This window comes from Pezoporus flaviventris, unplaced genomic scaffold (assembly GCF_033815535.1).
Source record: "Pezoporus flaviventris isolate CSIRO_AGI_PZ_B2104156 unplaced genomic scaffold, CSIRO_AGI_Pfla_v1 ptg000013l, whole genome shotgun sequence".
NCBI classification, from domain to species: domain Eukaryota; kingdom Metazoa; phylum Chordata; class Aves; order Psittaciformes; family Psittacidae; genus Pezoporus; species Pezoporus flaviventris.
In genome coordinates, this window is record NW_026892561.1 from 7,344,426 (window position 1) to 7,366,181 (window position 21,756).

General features: G+C 50.2%; 2 protein-coding genes across 4 annotated transcripts in view; both read left to right on the forward strand.

Annotated features, from left to right (window-relative positions):
• The first annotated feature begins 1,400 nt into the window (after positions 1–1,400).
• Positions 1,401–9,746, forward strand: LOC133268389 (E3 ubiquitin-protein ligase HECTD3-like). Its single transcript, XM_061451386.1, has 21 exons — positions 1,401–1,827; positions 1,930–2,090; positions 2,580–2,672; positions 3,090–3,226; positions 3,538–3,652; positions 3,865–3,978; positions 4,843–4,925; positions 5,141–5,306; positions 5,426–5,507; positions 6,364–6,546; positions 6,641–6,690; positions 6,810–6,874; positions 7,118–7,221; positions 7,461–7,580; positions 7,695–7,784; positions 7,900–8,106; positions 8,355–8,484; positions 8,852–8,926; positions 9,178–9,259; positions 9,331–9,402; positions 9,572–9,746. The coding sequence occupies exons 1-21, from the start codon at positions 1,501–1,503 to the stop codon at positions 9,651–9,653; spliced, it is 2,538 nt and encodes an 845-aa protein (XP_061307370.1). The 5' UTR covers positions 1,401–1,500; the 3' UTR covers positions 9,654–9,746.
• Positions 9,747–10,388: 642 nt separating this feature from the next.
• EIF2B3 (eukaryotic translation initiation factor 2B subunit gamma) overlaps positions 10,389–21,756 on the forward strand; it is a 104,962-nt gene continuing 93,594 nt past the window's right edge. For all 3 annotated transcript variants that reach the window (XR_009743064.1, XR_009743063.1, XM_061451407.1), the window contains exons 1-3: positions 10,389–10,515; positions 10,706–10,854; positions 13,445–13,584. Coding sequence is in view for 1 of the 3 variants with exons in the window: in XM_061451407.1 (XP_061307391.1) it covers positions 10,707–10,854; positions 13,445–13,584 (288 nt within the window). In the remaining 2 variants the exon portion in view is untranslated. The remainder of the gene's footprint in view (positions 10,516–10,705; positions 10,855–13,444; positions 13,585–21,756) is intronic.

The following is a 21,756-nucleotide window of genomic DNA, read 5'->3' on the forward strand; positions in this document are numbered from 1 at the left end:
AGGCAGTGTCATTGTAAAGAAGATGCTTGTGCCCCTGTGCTGCTGAGGAGACATCTGTCGGGCCAGAGCTGCAGCTTTACGTGGTGGGTAGGGACAAACAGGGGCAGGGACTGATGTTGTGACGACTCTGTGTAACCACTCACTCTCCTGACTTCAGCTTGCGGAATTGTCATAGAATAGCTGGAGGTGATTGATACCCCATGTGTAGTCTGGCTGCTCTTGTTATTCCACTAATACCCTGGAGTATGACAAGCTATGACTAGGTTGACAGGATCCATCTGTCCCTACCTCATGTAGGATCTAAAATAAAGTGAACTAACTACTGTGGGTCTTCCTCATGATTTGTCTGGTCTCATGTTGGTGGTTCTTCCTCTGTTGGGTTAAACAGCAGTGGAGACCAGAGTCAGGAGAAGCCCTGTGGTACCCTTTGCATTCAAAGCAGTGTCAGGAAGGTGGCTCAGACTATTGACTGTCTCAACCCTTTGGAGCAGCTCTGCAAGTTGTTTGATAGGGTGACATAGCCACAGTGAGGAACCAAGGCAGAAGTCTGCATTTCTCTCACACTGTGTGGTTCAGGGCACCAGGAGCAAGGCCCCAGCGATAAGGCACAGCCATGCCCGTCCAACGGATAATGCTGTAGGGTGACAGGTGTTGGGCCTCTCTTTGCACTGTGCCTTTGCAGGGATGGAGTTGGACTCTGACCTGCCGGGGAGCAGGGACCTTTGAGCTCTGCCAGCCTCCTTGCTTCCTGATCTCTAAGCGCAGCCTTTGTGCCCAGCCTGGAGCACTTCAGGTATCAGGGTGGAGCTGAGCTGTTCTCTGCCACCACCTCACTGTGGTATGAGACAGGCAGACATGACGTGGGGTGACACACTGCAAGCCTTTGGGGGTGGTTGGGTGCTGCTGGGTGTCATATCCTTGTTCCTGCTGCCACAAACTACTGCTGGCTGGGATAAAGCAGCTCCTGGGCTGGGAAGCCCATCATACCCCCCAGCCGGTGCTTTCAGACAGGAATATCTTCCCCCAGACAGCCAGGGGACAGCTCTCCCCATAGCAGGATGCCAGCCTCCCTCTTTTCCCTAGCCACACCGGGGATGTAGCCCTGTGCCATGACCTCACAGGGACCCCCTTTTAGGGGGTCTGCTTGTAGGGATGCAGGCAGTGACAGGGATGTTCGAGGCCAGAGCGGAGCAGGATCCTAAGCCACAGTGCAAAGAGATGCAGGAGACCTGGGTCAACTCCTGTTGTGGACACAGGGACCACCGGGATGGGCATAACACACAGAGGGGGGCGATGACAGCGGCTCCACGCAGAACACACACAGAACACACACCCCACACCCCCATACGAAAGCGAGAGGGTCGAAGAAGGGCTGGGCTGGGCCGTGCCCGCGGCGGGGCGGCCCCGGAGGGAGGCGGGCGCGGCGGCACCGCCTGAGGCGAGCGGGCGCTGTCGGGGGCAAAGCGCCGGCTCGGCCCGGAGAGCGGATCCCGGAGCGCGATGCGTGCGGGCGGGGAAGCGCCGCACCAGGTGCTGGGCCGGCTGCGGTTCCTGCTGCAGTGCAGCGAGTGCTTCCGCCGCGCCCGGGCGCTGCCCGCCGCGCTCTGCTACGTGCCGCGGGAGGTGCAGTACAAGATCTGCAAGGACCCCACCGCCACCGCCGCCGCCGCCGCCCGCAGCCTGCTCAGCGTCTGGGACAGCCCGGGCCCGGCGCGGGGCGGCAAGCGGGCGGCGCGGGCCACCATCGAGGTGCGGAAGGGCGGCTGCCTCCGCGCCACCGGCGAGGAGTACTGCAACAGCGCCGGGCTCTGGGTCAAGCTCAGCAAGGTAACGGCGGGGTGCGGGACGAGCCCCGCGCCGTGCAGCCCGGAGCCCCCCGGGGCACACGTTGTCTCCCCGTGCTGGTCACAAGCCCGGCTGCGCTTTCAGGAGCAGCTGGAGGAGTACACGGGCAGCCGTGACCTGGCGGAGGGCTGGGTTCTGGCGCAGAGGTTCGGGGAAAGAGGAGATAAGTTGGTCCCGGTTGACTCCGTGGAGAAGATCCAGTGGCAGAAGCAAACGTTGGGGAATGACTATAAACCCGTGGTCAGGTACGGCCCCGGGCTGTGGGTGCTGGAGGTGCGTGTGGCTGGTACCTCTGGAAGATGTGCGGCTCATCCAGCACGGCCTCCTTGCTCCCTCCTGTGCAGGTGGGACGCATCCCTGCCAACCAAAGGCGTCCCCTCATAGGCTAATCCTGTTTGCCTGCGGCAACACCTGCACAGGATAGAAAGTAATGCTGGGGGATTCTGAGGCAATTGGGTTTGGGCGGAGCAGTGATGCAGCGGTAACACAGTGATGGGAAAGCTCGTATTTGATTTTTGTGATGAAAGGCCGTGTGCAGGGCTGGATTCCCCACTTTTCTCCACCATCTAGGTGCCGGGACACTCTTCATTGCTCCTATAGTTGTTCCTGCAGCCCCTGGCTGTCACCCCCACTCCCTCACTGCTGCTGCCTCCATTCCAGCTTAAAGCTTGGGTATGCTGAGCACTGACCCATCTTTCTTTCCGTTGTGTGACTCCTCATGGGTGCTGCTCCAGCTGGGAACAAGTGGTGGACCTGACCTACTCCGTATGCCTGGGAGAGAAGCCCAAACTCTTAGAGCAGGATGAGGCTGCGGTGCAGAAGTTTCGGTATGAGTGCATCTCCTAGAGCGGTTCTGATACCTGAGGGGTGTCTGGCTGGGGCTGGACGTGCCTGTGGGGTCAGGACTGGCTTCAGGGTCAGGAGTGGAAAAGACGGGTGCCTTGCAATGCCTTTTACATTGGTACTGTTTGATACCATTCAAGTAAACATGGCCTTTGCTCCATGGAGCATTGGAGCAACTGCATAGTGCTATTCCCACTGGGCTGGGGTGGCCATAAACACCCGGTGTGGTAGTAGTGAGATACAGCCATGTTATCTGCCTGTGCTGGGCACAGCTGCCCAGCGCCATCCTGTTGTGATGACCATGAGATGCTGTGGCCAATATGAGCTGGGGCACCTGCTGGTGAGCAGGTTTGGTTTGCATCCTGCTCTTCCCGTGCCATTAACACAGAGCCTTCTTGCAGGTCTGTGCCGCTAGGCTGGAGCTATGAGCATGACATGGAGTTGGGGCGCTTCCTGTACGATCACAGTGAGAAGGAGCTGCAACATGGGGACTGCATGATGGAGTACGTCAGCAACATCGAGGTCTCCTCGCAGGTGGTGCGTAGTGAGGCTCCTCTGTAGCCTGAAATCAGTGTCAGATACATGAGCATTGTCGCAGCTACGGGGAGGACCAGCCCTGAAAGGGGCAGGGAATGGTGATGGGCTCTAGTGAAGCTGATGGGAGTTGGGCATCTGCAGGAAAACCCCATTGTATCTCTAGGGTCTGTGGCCATGCTCAGCTTGCTCTGAGCAGGAGTCACCGTCTACCCGCAGCCTAACAAACTGAGGAGCTGTCCTCTGATGCATCCAGGGGTGGCCATGGCGTGCCCAAGGATGCTCAGCTCTCTGCTGCGCTCGCTGCACTCTTGCAGGACTGCGGAGCAGCCATCCTGATGAACAACCCGACACAGAGCTTCTGGGAGAGCAACGGGCCCCCGGGGCAGCACTGGGTGCGGCTCAGCATGAAGACAGGCAGCATTGTCAAGTGAGCCCTCGGGGTGTCCCCTCCCTGCCAGCAGCTGTCCCAGGGAAGGGCAGGGTGCCAGGCAAAGCACCATCTTCCTCCTGAGTGCAGCTTCCCCCAGCCTCGGGGTTGAGATGTACCCCAGGAGGACAAAGCCTTGCCTCCAGCCTCATCTCCAGGGGCATCTCTGTGGAGGGGAGGACAACACTGACCCTTGCTCTTCTCATCCCCAGGAAGCTGTGGCTGGTGCTGGATGGGAGAGAGAACTCGTACATACCCAGGCGGGTGGCTGTGTATGGAGGGCCACCGAACAGGCTGCAGCACATAAGAACTGTCCTAATTAATGAGTGAGTTAAGACTGAGTTAAGAGCAGCCTGGGTCCAGCTTATGCCAAACTCCAGAGCTGTCTCTGCACCCTGAGCAGACGCTAAGGAAAGGGGCTGGTGCTGAGTGACCTGCTGGTGATGGTGGCTCTTTGCGGCTTTGGGCTCTCTGGCTGCAAGGCTACATCTGTCCCCACAAGCATGGTGGCCCCTGCCTACATGTGCCAGCTTCATCTCCTTTCCTGGTCCTCATCCATGCAACTGGGTTGCAGTGTGCTTCCTCCTCCCTGGTGACTTTAGGAATCTTTCTGCCTCCTCCTCCTTATCTCTGTGGACATGGGCTGCTGCCATCACCTTTCTGAGCATCCCTGCTGTGTTGTAGCTGAGAAGCCCTGGGGTGCTTCACCTCTTCCTCTTCACAGTGTTTTTTCCCCACATGCCCCTAGTTCTTTGATAGGACCTTGCCAAAGACTTTGGAAACACAAGCAAATCACTTACCAGATTGCTCATCTTCCCAAATCCCTGTTTCCTTCAAAACACAATCACCCTTGCATGACCAGCTCTGCCTGCAGGATGGTTGTGCCCTTGCAAGATGCACCCAGGACCCCGTGGGAACAGTGATGCCCTCTCAGACATCTCATATATCTGTTCTGCTTTGAATTTATGCTCTTGTCTGGCTCTTTGGGTGCTGCTTCCACCTTCTTCAGGATATCTCTGTGCCTCTGACAGCCTCTTCTCTCTGCTGAGTTCCTTTCTGCCACAGTGAGGTGAGGGGTCTTCTGCTCTGGGTAGCAGTGCATCCTTGGCTGGGGAGCCGGAGTGGCCCGTGCCTTGTTGGCCACCTCCTGCACACTGTGGCTCTGCCACCTCTCCTCATGCTGTGTGCAGGAACAGCTTCCAGTGTGTCTGCATCCTCCGCAACATGAAGTTCCACCTGCCGGTGCTGGAGATCCGCTTCCTGGAATGCCGGGGTGAGCCTGTGCTGCTGGACTGGGGCTGCCAGCCCAGCCTGGCCCTAAACTTGCAGCCATCCCAGTACCTGAGGTTCTTCCTTCCACACTGGCTGCTTTTGGGGGTCCATTGGAGGAAAAGCTGGGGAATGAGCTTCATTTGGGATGCTGCAGGTGCTGGGTGCTCCTTGCCCCCAGCTGCAGCATCTCCGCCATGCACTGTCCTTTCTTGGCAGACCAAGGGTACAATGTCCGCCTGCGAGGGATTAAGATGAAGTCCTTCTGGGAGTGGGACCTGATTCTGAGCTCTGACATGTTCCAGCCAGCCCGGCTGGTGCGTTATCCTCTCCTGGAAGGGGTGGACACCAGTGTGCTGTACCGGCGGGCAGTGCTCATTCAGAGGTACCATCCCCAGGAGAGTGAGCCTGTGCCCTGAGATGAGCTGTGCCCTGGCCTCTAGCAGGGCTCCCCACACGTGCCAAGCCCCTCACATCCTCACACTGCTCCTCTCTGGTCTCCAGGTTTGTCCAGATCCTGGACAGTGTCCTGCGTTACCTGATCCCCCGCTCCGAGGACAGCATTGGCACCTTCAATGCACTCAGGGTGAGTGTTTGCTGGACTCCCCTGGGATGGGACCAGTAGGAGCATCTTGTCATGGACTCGGCTGGTTTTATTGGAGGCTGTGGCATAGCCCCATTGATCTGATGGGGACAGACCTGCCCAGGGCTCATGCTGGGAGCTGCCACATTGGGCACTGCCAGTGAGATGGAGAAGCTGGGCATTCCCTATTACACTAGAAACTGTGCTTGTGGAGAGGGAAAGCAGGCACACCATGGCAGGATCGAGCTTCTAACTGTCCTGGATTCAGCTGTAGCAGTCATTTTCCTCCTTCTTAGTCGCTAGTGCAGTGCTGTGTTTTTGACTTTCGGCCTGGGAACAGTGCTGATAACACTGATGTTTTTAGTTGCTGCTAAGTAATGTTTACTCTGATCAAGGAGTTTTCAGTCTCATGCTCTGCCAGGGAGGAAGGGCATGGGAAGAAGGCAGGAAGCAGAGACAGGACACCTGACCCAAACTAGCCAAAGGGGTATTCCATACCACAGCACGTCATGCCCAGTATAGAAATTGGGTATTGGTTGGCAGGTGGTGAGCAGTTGTACTGTGCATCGCTTGTGTTTATTGTTTCTTTTCCTTTGCCCCTTTTAGTTTTGTATTCTCTCCCCTTCTTATTCCCCTTATCATCATTGCTATTATAGGTGGCAGCAGCAGTGGTTTGTGTTATACCTTAGTTACTGGGCTGTTCTTATCTCACCCCGTGGGAGTTAGAATCTTTTGATTCTCCTCCCCATCCCTGCAGGAGCAGGGGGGAAGGAAAGGACAGAGTGAGCAGCTGCATGGTTCTGAGTTACCGGCTGGGCTTAAACCACAACAGTAACCATCTCAGCTTGTCCCTTGGTAGGACATGAAGCCATTCCTGCTGCTGTCCAAGCAGAGCACAGACCTCATTGCCCACTGCCTGCAATCCTCAGAGAGCAACCCCCCTGCGATCCTGCCAAAGCTGCGCATCAACAGGCTGCTGGCCCGGGAGCACCGTGCCAACCCCATGCTGGACCCCAGCTACAGGCACACCGTGTTCACCCAGGTACGGCAACACCATGCCCTGTGTGGGTACCTTCCAGCTCAGCATCACTTGTCCCTACTGCATCTTATCCCTTTTCCTCCCTGCTCCTCTCCAGCTGTACGAAGGCCTCAGATCTTCCAAGCACAATCAGCCCCTGGACTACAGGTCGGTCTTCAGCATCACAGTTTTGGGGTGTCATCTCCCCCGAGCAAGATGCAGGGAATGCCATGCGCTTCTTGCTTTCTCGGAGGAGGGATGTGCATGAGGCTGTTGCTTCCCCACAGATGGCCCAGAAACTACACCCAGTGGTGGGAGTGCGATTTCATCACTGAGGGCATCGTTGACAATGGTGAGAGCTCTCCCCTGCTGCTTCATAGCTCTCCCCAGGGCTTTTTCATGTCGGGGTGCAGCTCAGTGGGTTGCCCACTCATGTGGGGTGTCCCCACTGTCCAGGCTTCTCTGTGGGAGGCAGCCATTCTCTGCCCACATGTGGTGGTCCCTGCATCTCTCGTACCCCACCAGTATTGCATCCTTGGGACCAGCATCTGTCTGTGCTGTGTCAGGCACTGACTATCCTCTGCCCCCACTGCAGGTGGTGGTTTTCGGGACACCCTGTCAGACATGTCGGAAGAGCTGTGCCCCAGCTCGGACAATGTCCCTGTGCCCCTGCCCTTCTTCGTCCGCACCTCCAACCAGGTTTGGTACCCCATTGTCCGCCTGTTCCAGCCCTGGGCGTACAGACAGCAGAGCCTGGGGGCTTTTGGATGTTAGCTCTATCTTAATGCTTACAGGGCTATTGGCTTGGGGAGGTTTGCTTGTACCTGTGTGGTGGACAGGAGAGGCAGGCAGAGGGGTGATGGAGAGGGAGGCTGCAGGAGGGACCATGCTGGGCTGGTCACATCTGTGTCCACAGGTCCTAAGCTTCTCTCCTGCAGGGTAACAGCAGCAGTGACACCAGGGACATGTACGTCCCCAATCCCTCCTGCAAGGACTTTCCCAAGTATGTGTGGATTGGGCAGTTGATAGGAGCAGCCCTGAGGAGCAGAGAGTTCCTGGTGAGCACATCAGGTTTCCCCTGGCCAAAAAGGGGTTGCGGTGGGTGCTGCGGTGTCACCCCTCAGGTGATGGAGGGGCACATGGAGGATGCATGTCTTCGCTTCCTCTGGCAGATGCTGGCTCTGCCGGCGCTTGTGTGGAAGCAGTTGGCAGGGGAAGAGGTCGTCTGGAGCAAAGACTTTGCTGCTGTGGATGCGGAGCTGGTGAGCAGGGCTGGGGTCTGGCAGGGCAGTGCTGTGCGCTGCTGTGGCTGCTCCGGCTCCACCGTGATCGCTGCTTCGGCTCTGTCGTGATGGCTTTCGCCCTTTGGGGTTGCAGGTGAAGCTGCTGGAGATGATGGAGGGGATGGACAGGGAAGCCTTCGAGTTCATGTTTGGCAGAGAGCTGACCTACACGGTTGTGCGGAGTGACCAGCATGTGGTGGAGCTGATCCCCAATGGCAGCAACACTATGGTGTGCTACGAGGACCGCAAGGAGTTCATCCGCCTGGTGCAGAAGGCTCGACTGGAGGAGAGCAAGGAGCAGGTAACGCTGTGCCCCAGGGCCAGTGTGGCTCCAAGGGGACCCTGCTTCTGGTACCTGTGGGGTTGGTGGCTGTGAAAATGTGTCTCCAAAACCAGCCCCAGCTGGGTGGTTCCTCCATGCATCCCATGCTCAGGATGCCCTGGGTATCCCCTCTGGGATCCTGCGCTCCCTGATGTTGGTGCCCTTGGTGGCTGCCCTGGGCTCAGACTTATTGCAGTGACATGGGGCTCTTCCTGTGTCCCCCCAAGATAGCAGCCATGCGTGCCGGGCTGCTCTGTGTGGTGCCACAGCCTGTGCTGGACCTGCTCACCTGGCAGCTGATGGAGAAGAAGGTCTGCGGGGACCCCAAGATCACTGTGTCTGACCTGCGGAGGTTCGGTAAGTGCTTGTCCTGCGCACTCATCCTGCCCCATGCTGAGTCCCTAGCCAGGGGGAACCTGGGAGAGGATGAACCAGAGGGACCCTGGGTAGGGATGCAAACCCCACCAGTCCCCACTCTGCTCCATCTGATCCTCAGCTGCTATGGGCAGAGGCGAGTGGTCACCCTGCAAACCGGGACCCCTGTTTCTCCACCCTTCCTTACGCAGGGTGCCAGCCCTGCTCAGGGGTGCTGACTGCTCACCAAGAGGGTCTCTTCCTCTCCTGCCTCTGCTCTGGGCTCTCACAGAAGGGCAGGATGGACATGTCCCATTCATTTGCTTTGCTGGCAGTGTTTAATGGAGCTGTTGCACATTCTTTGTCGCAGTCACATTTGAGGACTTTGAGCCCAATGACACCCGTATGCAGAACTTCTGGGAGGCACTCAGCAACTTCACCAGTGGTGAGCAGCCCCAATTCTTTCCCCACTCTTCCTGTGCAGCAGGGTGGGCATGGAGACAGGGTACCCACTGCCCTACGCCACAGGGATGCTCAGCAGATACTTCCCTGGGACTCAGCTGGGGTCATTCCGCCTGGCCCCTCCTGGGATGCTGAGAGCATCCCTTGGCTTTGCCCATGCTCCTGGGATGATTGTGCAATGGCAATGACTGGGACACTCCTGTCCCTGTTCCTGAAGCCTGTCCTTCCCCCCAGAGGATCTCAGCCGCTTCCTCAAGTTTGTCAGTGGCCGGAGCCGCCTCCCAGTTCAGATCACTGTCTACCCGGATAGGTCAAAGTGAGTCCATCCTGCCCAGGCTGGGGTCCCTGTGCCGTGCTGGGGTCTGACCCTCTCTCCTTTCTCCCAAGCTTGAACACAGTGGACGTGATGCCACATGCCTCCACGTGCTCCTGCACCTTCTTCTTGCCCAGCTATTCCTCGTGAGTCTTGCTGGGGACAGGGATGCTCCCCCTTTCCTGGGGATGGCACTGGGGTCCCATTCCAGGCTCTCCATGTCCTGTCCTGGGGGATGTCTCGGTAACATGGGGAGAGAAGCATGAGGGTCCTGGTGCCTTGTCATGGCCATGACCCCATGTCCCAACCCACCAGGGCCAAGACATGTGAGGAGATGCTGCGGTATGCCGTATACAACTGTGTGTCCATCGACACCGACAGGAACTGGGATGAATGAAGCCCCCCGGACATCCCATGCCATGGGACCCACATGCTCCAGGGACACTGGCATCAATAAAGCCGCAGGGCCGGATCCTGCTGCCCTGCCCCAGGACGTGTTTGTGGCCGTGCCTCTCGAGGGCTGGGACTGGAGTGCACATGGCCAGTGCTACAACTGGGGGTTCAACACAGCACTGTCTGCTGGGTGCTGTGCTAGCATGAGGTGAAGGTGGAGACTACGGAGAGAGCTGTCCCCTCCCCAGACATGATGTGTGTGGGGAGTGTGGCTGCAAGCTGCCCCCCAATGCACCCTGCAATCTGCCCCCCATGAACCCTGCAAACTGTACCCCAATGAATCCTGCAAACTGCACCCCAATGAATCCTGCAAACTGCCCCCTCATGAATCCTGCAAACTGCACCCCAATGAACCCTGCAAACTGCACCCCAATGCACCCTCAAACTGCCCCCCCATGAACCCTGCAAACTGCCCCCCCCAATGCACCCTACAAAGTGTCCCCCCCATGAACCCTGCAAACTGCCTCCCTCCCAATGCACCCTACAAAGTGCCCCCCCCATGAACCCTGTAAACTGCTCTCCCCTCTCCCTGCCTGCAGGCTTACCCCTGGCCGCCTGGCGGCGCTGTGCCGCCAAGCCCCTCCTGCTGCCGGGCCGTGATCCATGACTCGGCGCTCCGCAGCCCAGGATCCGTCCCTCGGTGCCCCTCTCCCTGCCCTGGCCGGGAGGAGCCGATTGCGGCTGATCGAGACTATCGGCTCTCTATCGACGCACTCGGCTCTCCGCGCGCATGTGCAGTGTGCGCCGGCGCCGCCATTGCTGTCCTGTCAGTGAGGCGCTGCGAGCCGGCGGCCGCCCGAGCTGAGGTAACGGCGGGGCTGGGGGTCCCGGTGCCTCCGTACGGGCTCCGGGGGGCGTGGGGACCGGGGAGCCGGCGCACGGCTCCGGGGAGTGCTGCCGGGTAGAGCTGGGCCGGGTCGAACCGAGCAGGTCGACCCTGTCCCGGCCCGGTTCTGCCAGGTTAAGCGGGGCCCTGCCCCTGTGCTCCCTCCGCAGCATGGAGTTCCAGGCCGTGGTGATGGCGGCGGGAGGCGGTTCCCGTATGACAGACCTGACCTCCAGCATCCCCAAGCCGCTGCTCCCCGTGGGCAACCGACCCCTGCTCTGGTACCCGCTGAACCTCCTGGAGCGGGCTGGCTTCGAAGGTGAGGCGCGGCGGTGTCTTGGTGTGGGAGTGGAGGCTGTATTGCTTACCCTGCTCTCCTGAGGCTGCCCGTGGTCACCTCTGTGTCGCTTCCCCTCTTTCCCATGTGTTGTCGCAGGTGCCCTGTTGATGGTGGCAGGTGCTGTAGCAGGTCTCTGCATTGGGGTTGTGCTGTTGGCCCATGTCACATCCCTTCCTTCACGCTAGGTTGTGTGTGCCAGCGCCCCCTCCCCTCACCAAGGCTGTTGTTAACCGGGAGTCTCTCACTTGTTTCTTTCTCTGAATCGTCAATAAAAGTAGTGTGAGAAGTGAGTCAGCTCTCCTGGGATGTCTCTTGGTTTGTTGCTTCAGTCTGGCCTGAAGTTCAGGGTTACTTGCTCTGTCTGAGGCATTTAGTCCATGTTGCAGGGAGGAGCCAGGCGCTGGGTTCTGGACAGAACAGGACAGTGGAAGTGGCAGAGTTGTCATGCTCACCTGTGGGCCTTGTTTTACGGGAAGGCTGAAACAGTATTTAGTACATTCTGAAGTTCTTTACTGTTTTCTGGGGTTAGGTTTTTGTTTACCTTTTGAGTAGTGATCCTCTGTTTCTTATAAAACTTTTTCCTAACACCTTCCATGTTTCTGTGTTTTCACATTTATATTTGTCTTTTGCCTTTCTGCTTCTCTGGGTTTGCTTCTCCTGAGCGATTATTCTGTGCTCCACACTGAGACTGTGGCTTTCTTCATGACTGCTTCTTTTTTAATGTGAACATGTAAAGATCAGCTCATGATTATCCCTGTTAGCCTCTTACTACTTCAGTGTGCAGAACAGAAGAGCGAGCAAACTTAAGACTGTCTTTATTTTGTTTCATTAAGAAATCCTTAATGAAACAAAATCCTTTTACTAAGAAATTCATTAAGAATTATTTTTCACCTGTATTTTGAAATCTGCCTTTTGAATGTCCCCTTTCTTTGACTGGTTTTTTTTGTTTGTTTGTTTTTTTTGCTAGGATCATGCTTTTATCCAGTGATATGAATATATGGGTAGATAAAAGCTTCTCTGTAACCATATTGTGCTTTGTGTGGCTCTTTATCAGAAATAACCATTTCCACTTGATGCTCTTAACCACTAGTAGGTGGTGTTACAGCCATTTCTCACGCATGGCTTTTCAGCTTAACCATCACCTAGGAAAATTTGGGGATTTATACATGAATATATGAATATATATGAATATATGGAGCTTCAGTAAGCAAGTTGCCACCTTCTTGTTCCTCTCCTGCCTCTGTCCCCTGACTAAGCTGTGTGTTTCTGTGTTAATAATCCACTGGCAAGAATTGTCTCCCTGGATCATGATTTTCATTAAGTATGACACGGGGCTTTAGTTCCTCATACTTGCTTATGTTAGTAAGTAGGTGTTCCAGAGGCTGATTCACTGCGTCCCTTTTGTCCTAATTGTAAGTGCTGCATCTCTCCTAATATTTAGGAGACTTTGTCCAGCTCACTGGATTTATTCTCAACCGTGGGGACTTATAACTTCCACCTGAGACCAGTTCTTTCTCCATCAGCTACTACTTTTCCTAATTCAAGGTGTGCTTTCAATCCCTTTCTCTAGGTTCTTCAGCCCTGTTTTGAATCTAAGTTGGCATCCAGTATGGAGTGGGAGAGGAACCCTCCCGTATCTCTGGTACCAAACAGCCACACAATTCCTGATGTTTACAGTTTCATCCTCTTTTCTATTAACAGATTCAGGATGAGTTCAGAATAAATTGGTACAGATTTATTCTTAGTGTGTTTTCGTCTCGCCACAGGAGCTTCTTAGGCTGAGGGCTGGATTGTTTCCCCTAGTTCTCTGTTAAAATTCCATGTAGAATACTGTGGTACAGTGTGGATTTGTTTTTGGGGTGTGGGGTTTGTTAATCTGAGGATTTGATTGTTGCTTTTCCTTGCAGTTCTTGAGGCCAGGGAAAGAGGTTTCTTGCTGTTTTGTTTTCTGTCTTTACTTTGCAAAGCTTCTGTTCTCACATCCTTCACTTTGGAAGATACACTTTCATGCCACTGTTAGCATCATTGAAATATGCATTCACCTTTTTTCTTTTGTAGATGGAATGAGTTGCTCACATATTACTCTACTTCTTGCCAAGATGGTGCAAAGAAATAGTTTAACCATTGTATTGCATTACTGTGGTTGGTGGTGGGGTCTGCAGAGGATTATACAGGATCAGGGTAGGCAAAAGACAAAGCTCTAAATCATTGGAGACATTAATGCAAGGTCTCCTTGGGCTGTTTGAGGACATATGGTTTGAAGCTGCTCATTAATGACAGAAGATGTTTCTATTCTGTCTTGCTAACTCATGCCACTCACATGCATGTGTCCCTTTCAGTAACAGGCTCCACCCCCACAAAGCAGGAGGGATTGTTTTCATATGCATTAGGACTTTAATTCTTTTCTTTAAAAGAAACTATTGCCAAGAGCTTGGTTCATGTAGAACCCCATTATGCTACTCAAGCCTTCTGACAGTCCATCAGCCTTTGTGAATAAAAAGTGTATTTTATTTGTGATCGATATTTTTTTTTTTCCTGCTTGATCTCATTCCACTTTCCTCTATCCTAGAGGTTATTGTGATTACGAGGAAAGAAATCCAAAAGATGCTAAACTTGGACACAAAAATGAAGCTGGATTTCGTGTGCATCAGTGACAACATGGACATGGGTACAGCAGATTCACTTAGACATATTCACCAGAAAATTAAGGTATTACTGGAAGACATTTGTGTCTAATTTTATTTAATTTTTTTTCATTGTGCTTTAGCTTTCCCATGGAATGATATTGATGGTAACTGAATTTCCTGGTCTTCAGAAGAGCTGAATTTTGTAAAGGTCACTTTATGGGGGAATTCAAACAGACTCTGACTTGAATTGACACCTAGGATGGCTGGAGCAGATCCAGGCTGGGCACTGGCTGCTGCTTAGTGTTAGCTTTCTGGCTGGTTAGTTAAAAAGTTGTATTTGTTTGTACAGTTTTTGATATGATGTGTGATAGCTGTTGTCCACAGAGCGCTTGGAGAACTAGTTCTGCACAAATGTTCATTGTCAGCTTAGCTTAAGCAAGACCTTCACATGTAAGGAAGTTTGTGCAGTTCTCAGCCCTGCCACAGGGTTGCCTGAGCTGTTACCAAGTGGCTTGCTCTGTGCTTCAGTTTCCTGCTTTTCTTACACTGGCTTGTCCATAAGCTCTTTGATAAACATTGCACAAATGTGATAAAGGGCTGCTGTTCTAATAAAAATGCCACTTCACAGAATTCAGGTTTCTGGCTACACAATCAAAACATTTCCATGTAAGGCAGACATGCTGCTCCGAGCTCTTGCCATAATCTGGGATGGAATTTCGGTTTTGTCCTTGTCATACACTTAATCTTTCTGATTTGTTCCCTCTCTGTTCAGGCCATCTCAGCCAAATTGGCCATGTGTATATAAAGGCTGCAACATAACATCAATGAACTGTGTATTTTTGTCTTCAGGCTCTTTTTGAAGGTAATATGCAGTGTAACGGGCTGGGTACTCCCAAGAGAAAGACTCCAGTTTAGGCAAGATGAAATTTTACAGGCAAATACAGGTGTTTGGGTGAAACAACGAGAAAGATTCTGCAAGGGATTAATGCACAGACTAGAATAATTTAGAGGGTGAAGAGGAAACATAAAAAGGAAAAGCAAAATCAACAGAATTAGTTTAACTTTTAGAATGTTTCTGTTGTGGAGAATAGTGCTCTGTCGTAACTCAGTCTGGCAGTATTTTTTAATTGCCTTTATGCATTAAGGAAATATCTGTGTGCTGCAGATTGTGACCCCGACCTTACACTTGTATTGGTTGATCAGAGCAAGCAGTCCTGCTGTCTGGGTATCCCTCTTTTTGTTAATCCAGGCAAGTCAGCTGAAGGGGGAGGCCTGGGAGACAGCAATAAAGCGTGTGGGGTAGGGAAATAGACTGTGTCTTCAGAGGCAGCAGTGTTGAATATTCTGTTTATTTTTCAGCAAAAAGGCTTAGGAAAGATGTGAGGTAGTCCTGAAACCCACACAGCTTCTTCAGTCAACTGCTGTGTATGAATGGTAGCAACTGCTTCTGCCCTTTTTATTCCATGTCTTGCTTGTTTGGCTGGGGAGAACAAAGTGCTCTCTTATTTGAAAGAAGCCTGTGCAGAGTTCTTGAGCAGATTGCTGCACTGTGTATTTTGGAGCCATTCCTCTAGTAAATGCATACCACTGGTGCACCTCTTATAGGGTATACCCTCTCATGTGTGAGGTAGGTGAGAGCTACACAGTAGAGGTAGCTGAAAAGCTGCTGTTCGTTGGCTCTGCCTGCGGTGGAGCGGGAGAAGGATGTTGCTGAAGAATGAGTTTCCCTGGTGAAAACAACTGCTGCTTGTGGCCATAGTTTGCTGGCAGGCTTTTTGCAGCCCATGCCAGAAGTCTGATGAGAAGTTTAAACTGGTTGTTGAAATTTAGTTGTCGCAAATTGAGCTAATTGCCCACAAACAGAAGAGCAAGTATGCTCAATAAAAATGAGGTAACGTGGCACAGTACAGACAGCTTGCCTGTGTGCAACGCAAGTGACAGGGAGCAAAGCCAAGATTATAAATGCACAGTAAGAAATACGTCTCAGGGCAGCTGAATTGCTGATCACAGATTGAGATGTGCATAAATGTTGGACCACTCTAAAGAAAACATAAAATTTCATGACTTGCTCCCTTGCCTAGCACTAAACTGAGGGAGTTCCACTGGTGCAGCAGCATTGCTGTGTGTTGTCTCTGCAGTTGCAGGCCTTTGTGTTGCACCTTGGTTAATGAAGCTCAATACTTTAAAAATTAGATGATGAGATTAGATTTACAAAATGGCATTCAGCAGTAGCAGGAGAGTACATATGTGTGAAGACTGTAAGGGCCAAGGAAAGATAGTTTGAAGATAACTTGCATTGCTGTTTTACCACTTTTTGGTGCTAGCATTTTTGGGGGCAGGTAAGAGTGACTATTTTGATTCACAGCAACAAGCAGCTGACTACCAGTCTTACTCTTTCTTCGTGAGAGCAAAGGAAGCCTGTTCAAGTTTGTTTGCTGTTCACCCACTCTGCACACAGAGGATTTTTTTGATGCCTTTACTCCAAGAGTTGGTATAGTAGATGTGGGCTCTTTGCTGTGCTGGAACTCTTCCTGTTATTTTTGGCTGTCTCAGCCTACACCTGACTGACAAGGTAGCAGCTTCATTAAGGTTTTTATGTTCATTACAAGTCTGAATGTATCTTTTTCTTGGATCCTTCACAAATAAAGATGTTATGCTACACTTGCTTCCAAAAGGCACCTGCTTGAGAAGTAATAAACAACAGTGAACTTGGTCCTGTGAGTTCTGCTTTCTGTATTCCTAGGCCTGGGTGTCAGCTTGGCCTATTTATCACCAGTAGTTCTTTATTGAACTGCTGAATTGAATTGACTTGTGTAGCAGGTTGTTTTATTTGTTTGTATTTAAACATTCAATGCCGTGGTCTCAGTAGCTAACATCATTAACCAGTCTTCACAACTCTACAGCTGAGGACTGAGGCATTTCGAGGTGCGGTAATTTACCTTGGATCATTAGAGATTTGTAACTACTAGAGATGACATCTGTCTCAGATCTCTCTTGGTTTTGTTCATGAGGTCATAGTTCTATACTGTGTTGTGTGCATGTTGCATACTCTGTTTCGTCACCTTGAAAAAGCCATCAGGACAAGAGATTTAACACAAGTTGAAGATCTTTTAAATGGAAACTGATGAAATAGAAACTTCAGTAGAGTTGCAGTCCAGTTTCTGAATTGTGAGTGTTGTGGGGTTTTCAGTGATTATGACTTTAAAAAGGTCTTAAATATGGGAATGCATGGGTCTAAATGTATGTAAGTGAAAATCATTTTGCAGCATATGAAATAGAAACCAGCAGAGATTTATTTTGCCTGTCTTTTTTCTTCTTTTTTATTTTTTTTTTTTTGCCTTATTGGGTAGTATAACAGTTATCAGTGTTTTGCACTAAGTCCAGCTCTTAAAATAATGTCAAAAAGAAAGTATAGGAGTTACTAATATGCTTACGTGATTTGTTTTATACAGGGGTATGAAAACAATTTAAGGACTTCGTGACAACTGTTGATCATGTCCTTTAATTGCTCTCCTGTGGACAATCCCAACATTTCCCTAGAGTCATAGAACAGTTAGGGTTGGAAAGGACCTTAAGATCATCCAGTTCCAACTACCCTGCCATGAGCAGGGACACCTCCCACTAAACCAGGACACCTCCCACTAAACCGTGCCACCCAAGGCTCTGTCCAAGCTGACCAACCCACCAGGGATGAAGCATTCGCAACTTCCCTGGGCAACCCATTCCAGTGTCTCACCACCCTAACAGGAAAGAATTTCTTCCTTATATCCAATCTAAACTTCCCCTGTTTAAGTTTTAACCCATTACCCCTTGTCCTATCAGTACAGTCCCTAATGAAGGGTCCCTCCCCAGCATCCCTATAGGCCCCCTTCAGATACTGGAAGGCTGCTATGAGGTCTCCACGTAGCCTTCTCTTCTCCAGACTGAACAGCCCCAAATTTCTCAGCCTATTTTCATACAGGGTGTGCTCCAGAATGCTGCTGTTTTCAGGATCTTGCTATAGTCTTGTGTGCTTTTATGGCAATACCTGTGGCTAATGGCCATTCTTTTTTCTTATATGCTAATATCACAGTTTTATTCTTTTGGGTCTGTGTTCCTAGTTTTCTGGTCATCTTTTGCAAGACTGATAATGAATGGCTTTTCAAAATATGAAAACCAAAGTGAAGCTGCAGAGCTTTTCTCATTTATATATAGGATTGGAAATGGTAGAACACAAACTGTAGACTCACAGTTGGCGGTATGATAATGCTCTTGTTGAAACTGTAGCTTTACCACCATAGGGCTGATACCTGTGATCTGTGCTGTTGAGAAAGATCTCTGTCCTCTCAGGATCTAGCCCAAACACAGGAACAGGCCAGGCTTCCATTCCTGGAAGTATGAATTGATAACCTTCCCTGGTCATGAAGAGTGAAGAGAGCTCCCCTATTCCAGATGGCAAAAGCATGGCGTATAAAAGAATTTAATGTATTTTGGAAGATGACAGTCTGCTTCTGTAGCTGAGTAAATTAATTACAGGAACTTTATTTTATTTATTTATTTTAAATGCCTTCTGACTTCAGTTTTCTTTCAATTATTCACATATGCAATTATACTAGAGTAATGCTGAAGTGATTTACTTAGTGAAAGCTTCAGTACTTTTTGAGTTCCTGCCTTACCTGCAGCATGGAAATAATACAGGTCCAGCAAGACCTACAGGATACAAAAAGAGGCACTACCAGGGGTTTCTTCAGCTGTGTGCCTGTTAGCCTTTGAAAAGCTGGGCAAAGGAGGGGGAAAAAACCTTTTACTAAATCTCTTGAAGACACCAAAGAGCTGTGATAAACTGAGCAACTTTGAAGGACTATAGCAAGCCATGAATCAAGCAGTTCTATCCTTAAGTTCCAAATCTGTAAAGCGGTATTCTTGTACAGTTTATTCAATCCATTGTCTTTATGTCAGACTGTTAAAATATTGCTACGTGTTCATGTCTGGTTTCAAGAGTCACTGCCGAGGATTACTTTGAAACCTCAGAAAATTATTTTTATAGATTAAATGACAAAGTCGATGCTCTCTAAGTCTGTAACAGGTAAATACCTCATCCAATGCACATTAATGAAAGCAGACTCTGAGCTCTTTAGGGCAGAATCTATCTCTTAAGATCTCTTTACTTCATCAATTACTTACTGGCCACTGCTTCATCCATTACAAGCATGGGAGGTATATAGCTTTGCTAAGGAACCTGTAGAAGTTGTAAAGGAGAAGAAATAATTTACTTTCTTAAGAGTCAGCTTGTCTAAAGGATAAACTTTCATTAGGGAAAAATGAGCAAACCATTTGTGTGTAAGGATGGCTTAATCTAGCCCCAGTCATGAACAACTGAATACCTCTTCCATAGATAAGAAAATGCTAAACTTGCTCTGGATTTGTCTTTAATTTTCCTCACACCTGGTCTTCAAGATTAAGGGGTTTTTAAATGAGGTCAGTGTTTGGCATTGTTAGCAAAACGGTATGTTCAGCATGCTGCTGTAAAGTAAGGATGGTATTACAGGTGTGACAGAGCAGGTGCTAAGGTGTAATTTGATAACTTCCATGTTCATGTTTTTATTTATTTCAATTAGAATCCAAAGCTTGCTGACAGCCCGGAGCAGTGGGAAAAGGGGTCTCTGTAAGGGGGTCATGTATAATTGCTTTCTCCTCAATAACTATCACAGTCCCTGTTTCTGGCACTGGCTGGAGCGTTCAGCTGAGTTCAATCTGAATGATAAGAAAACTAGTTGAAAGTCTTGGCAGTTTTGGTGGTGATACCTGATACACTTTCAAGCAGGAGAAAAGATATGAGTGCTGCATGTTGTGGTAGGAGATGGTGCAGTTTTGTTTTGTAGGCAGCTCCTCATTCAGTGGTGATTTCCACCCCCCCCATAATTGTGACTGCCTTTTAAAAGGTTAACTTATTTTGATGTCTCTTGAAATTTTATGTAATTAAATTCCCTGGCTTCCTTAGGGAGGCTTTCCCTCTGTAGTTGGTGTTAGTGGACACGCTTTTTTCAAGTCATAATGTAATATCTATTGGTGCTTTTCAGTGGGGTTGTTCCTTCCAGTATGTTGCTCTGTCACTTCTTCAGTCCAGATTTATGTCTTCATTTATTTGACGACTTCTACCATTCTTAAAGGCCTTCTTTTGCAGTTTAGTAGACTTCCTTTGGATGATTCACAGGACTAGTATACAAAATATATTTGCCATAACCTGCCATGTTATAGCACAGTAATAGTGTCAAGACTTTGGTTGGTAACACAAAACTTGTGATTTAGAGGATTGGCAACAAGAAATTGTAATAGGACTAGGAATCCAATAGTAAATTGCAATGTCTCAGGATGTACTAGTTGAATAGGGTAATGGTGAGTAGCCAGTCTGATGGAGGAAGGAAGGGTAAATGTACAAGGCTAAAATGTATCAGGGAAAATATTTATTATGGAAGAGATGAGAAATGAATACTGTTCCTTAAGGCAATGGGAAGATTTTTTTTTGCAGGGAGTACTGCACAGGTGTGGAACTCAAATGCATCAAATGTGGAACAAGCAGTAGAAAAGAAGACGAGTGTCGTGGGTTCAGCAGTAGAATCATAGAATAGTTAGGGTTGGAAAGGACCTTAAGATCATCCAGTTCCAACCCCCCTGCCATGGGCAGGGACACCTCACACTAAACCAGTGTTACCCAAGGCTCTGTCCAACCTGGCCTTGAACACTGCCAGGGATGGAGCATTCACAGCCTCCCTGGGCAACTTATTCCAGTGCCTCACCACCCTAGCAGTCATTTTTCTCCTTCTTGGTAGCTGGTGCAGTGCTGTGTTTTGACTTTCAGCCTCGGAACAAAGCTGATAACACTGATGTTTTGGTCTGGCCAAGGACTTTCTGAGCCTCATGTTCTGCCAGGGAGGAGGGAAAGCTGGGAGGAAGCAGAGACAGGACACCTGACCCAAACTGACCAAAGAAGTATTCCATACCATCGCACGTCATGCCCAGGATGTAACTGAGTTACCTGGAAGGGCTAGTGCACCGCTGGGTTGGAGGAGATATCGGTTGGTGCTTGGTCTGGTGGGGTGGGGCGAGTTATCAGTCGGCTGGTGCTGAGGTGTTGTATTCTCTTCCCTTGTTATTTCCTTTATCATTGTTATTACTGGTGGTAGCAGTAGTGATCTGTGTTATACCTTAGTTACTAAACTGTTCTTTTCTCAACCCGTGGGAGTTGCATTCGTTTCGATTCTCCTCTCCGTCCCTTCAGGAGTGGGGGGAGTGAGTGAACAAGTTGCCTGACTGGGTTTAAACCGCAACAACGAGATGTTCAGAGTGGAATGCCACTGGGTTTAAATTTGCTATGAGAAAACATAGGCTGAAAATTGCAGAAAGGTTTTAATCGGAGCAGAATAGGATTGCGAAACAGTCTTGTAGAAGGAGTAATGGAAACAGAAATTCTCTAAATTTATACTAGAGAGAGGCTGGTTTTTGCTGTGCCTTTTTTCTTTCTTTTTTTTGGGGGGTAGTGGTTGTTTTTAAATGAACTAAGTAAGGCAATACCTGGAATGGCAGGAGGCTAAACTCCGAGTCAGGAAAACCCTTTGAGAATTGTGTTCCTGTGACTTTCTGCTTGTACCATTCATCAGACCGCTGCAGACCTTTTTGTGGCTTGTAAATTGTTGTTGATCTAAAAACAACAAGAAAAAAAAGTCGGGGTGTCAGTGTGCTTTGCAAATGAGTTCCACTGAAATTTAGGTATCTCTCATGTTTGACCATTTTGTTCCCTCTGCCAAATTCTGCCAGACCCCAGCAGCTGCTGTCTGGCGCCACCTCCCAGGCTGGGGCCTCTCCAGGCAGCAGGTTGGGAAACCTGGTTAAATCATGAATCTGTGTTTCCGGCAGTAGCAGGGGGTGGTGTGGGTGTGCCTGCATCAAGCATTTTGTCTTCACCGAACACTAAACTATATTATTTTCATCTTCTGTTAAGCATTTCTCCCCTTTATGTCACTCAACTATACTCCAGCCAGTGATTAAAATGTGGCATTCCAGTGGAGTAGCAGCAATGGAACAATTTCACTTTTTCCTTCCTTGATGAGCCCTTAGTTGTGTTAATGGAAGCCCTGACTAATACGGTGTGAATTAATCAGCATGTCTTCTGTTGCTATCACTAGTGAGTGCTTGCATGTGAAATGTTTCATCTCAGGTGGTCCACCTGGTTTTCTCAGTGTCAAAAAGGAAGATTTGAAAGTAATACAGCTCTTAA

Coding starts and splice junctions, on each gene's coding strand:
- LOC133268389 (XM_061451386.1), top strand. CDS start 1,501: ATGCGTGCGGGCGGGGAAGCGCCGCACCAGGTGCTGGGCCGGCTGCGG. Junction 5,307..5,425: donor CGGGCAGTGCTCATTCAGAG/GTACCATCCCCA, acceptor TCTGGTCTCCAG/GTTTGTCCAGATCCTGGACA. Junction 8,107..8,354: donor TGGAGGAGAGCAAGGAGCAG/GTAACGCTGTGC, acceptor TGTCCCCCCAAG/ATAGCAGCCATGCGTGCCGG.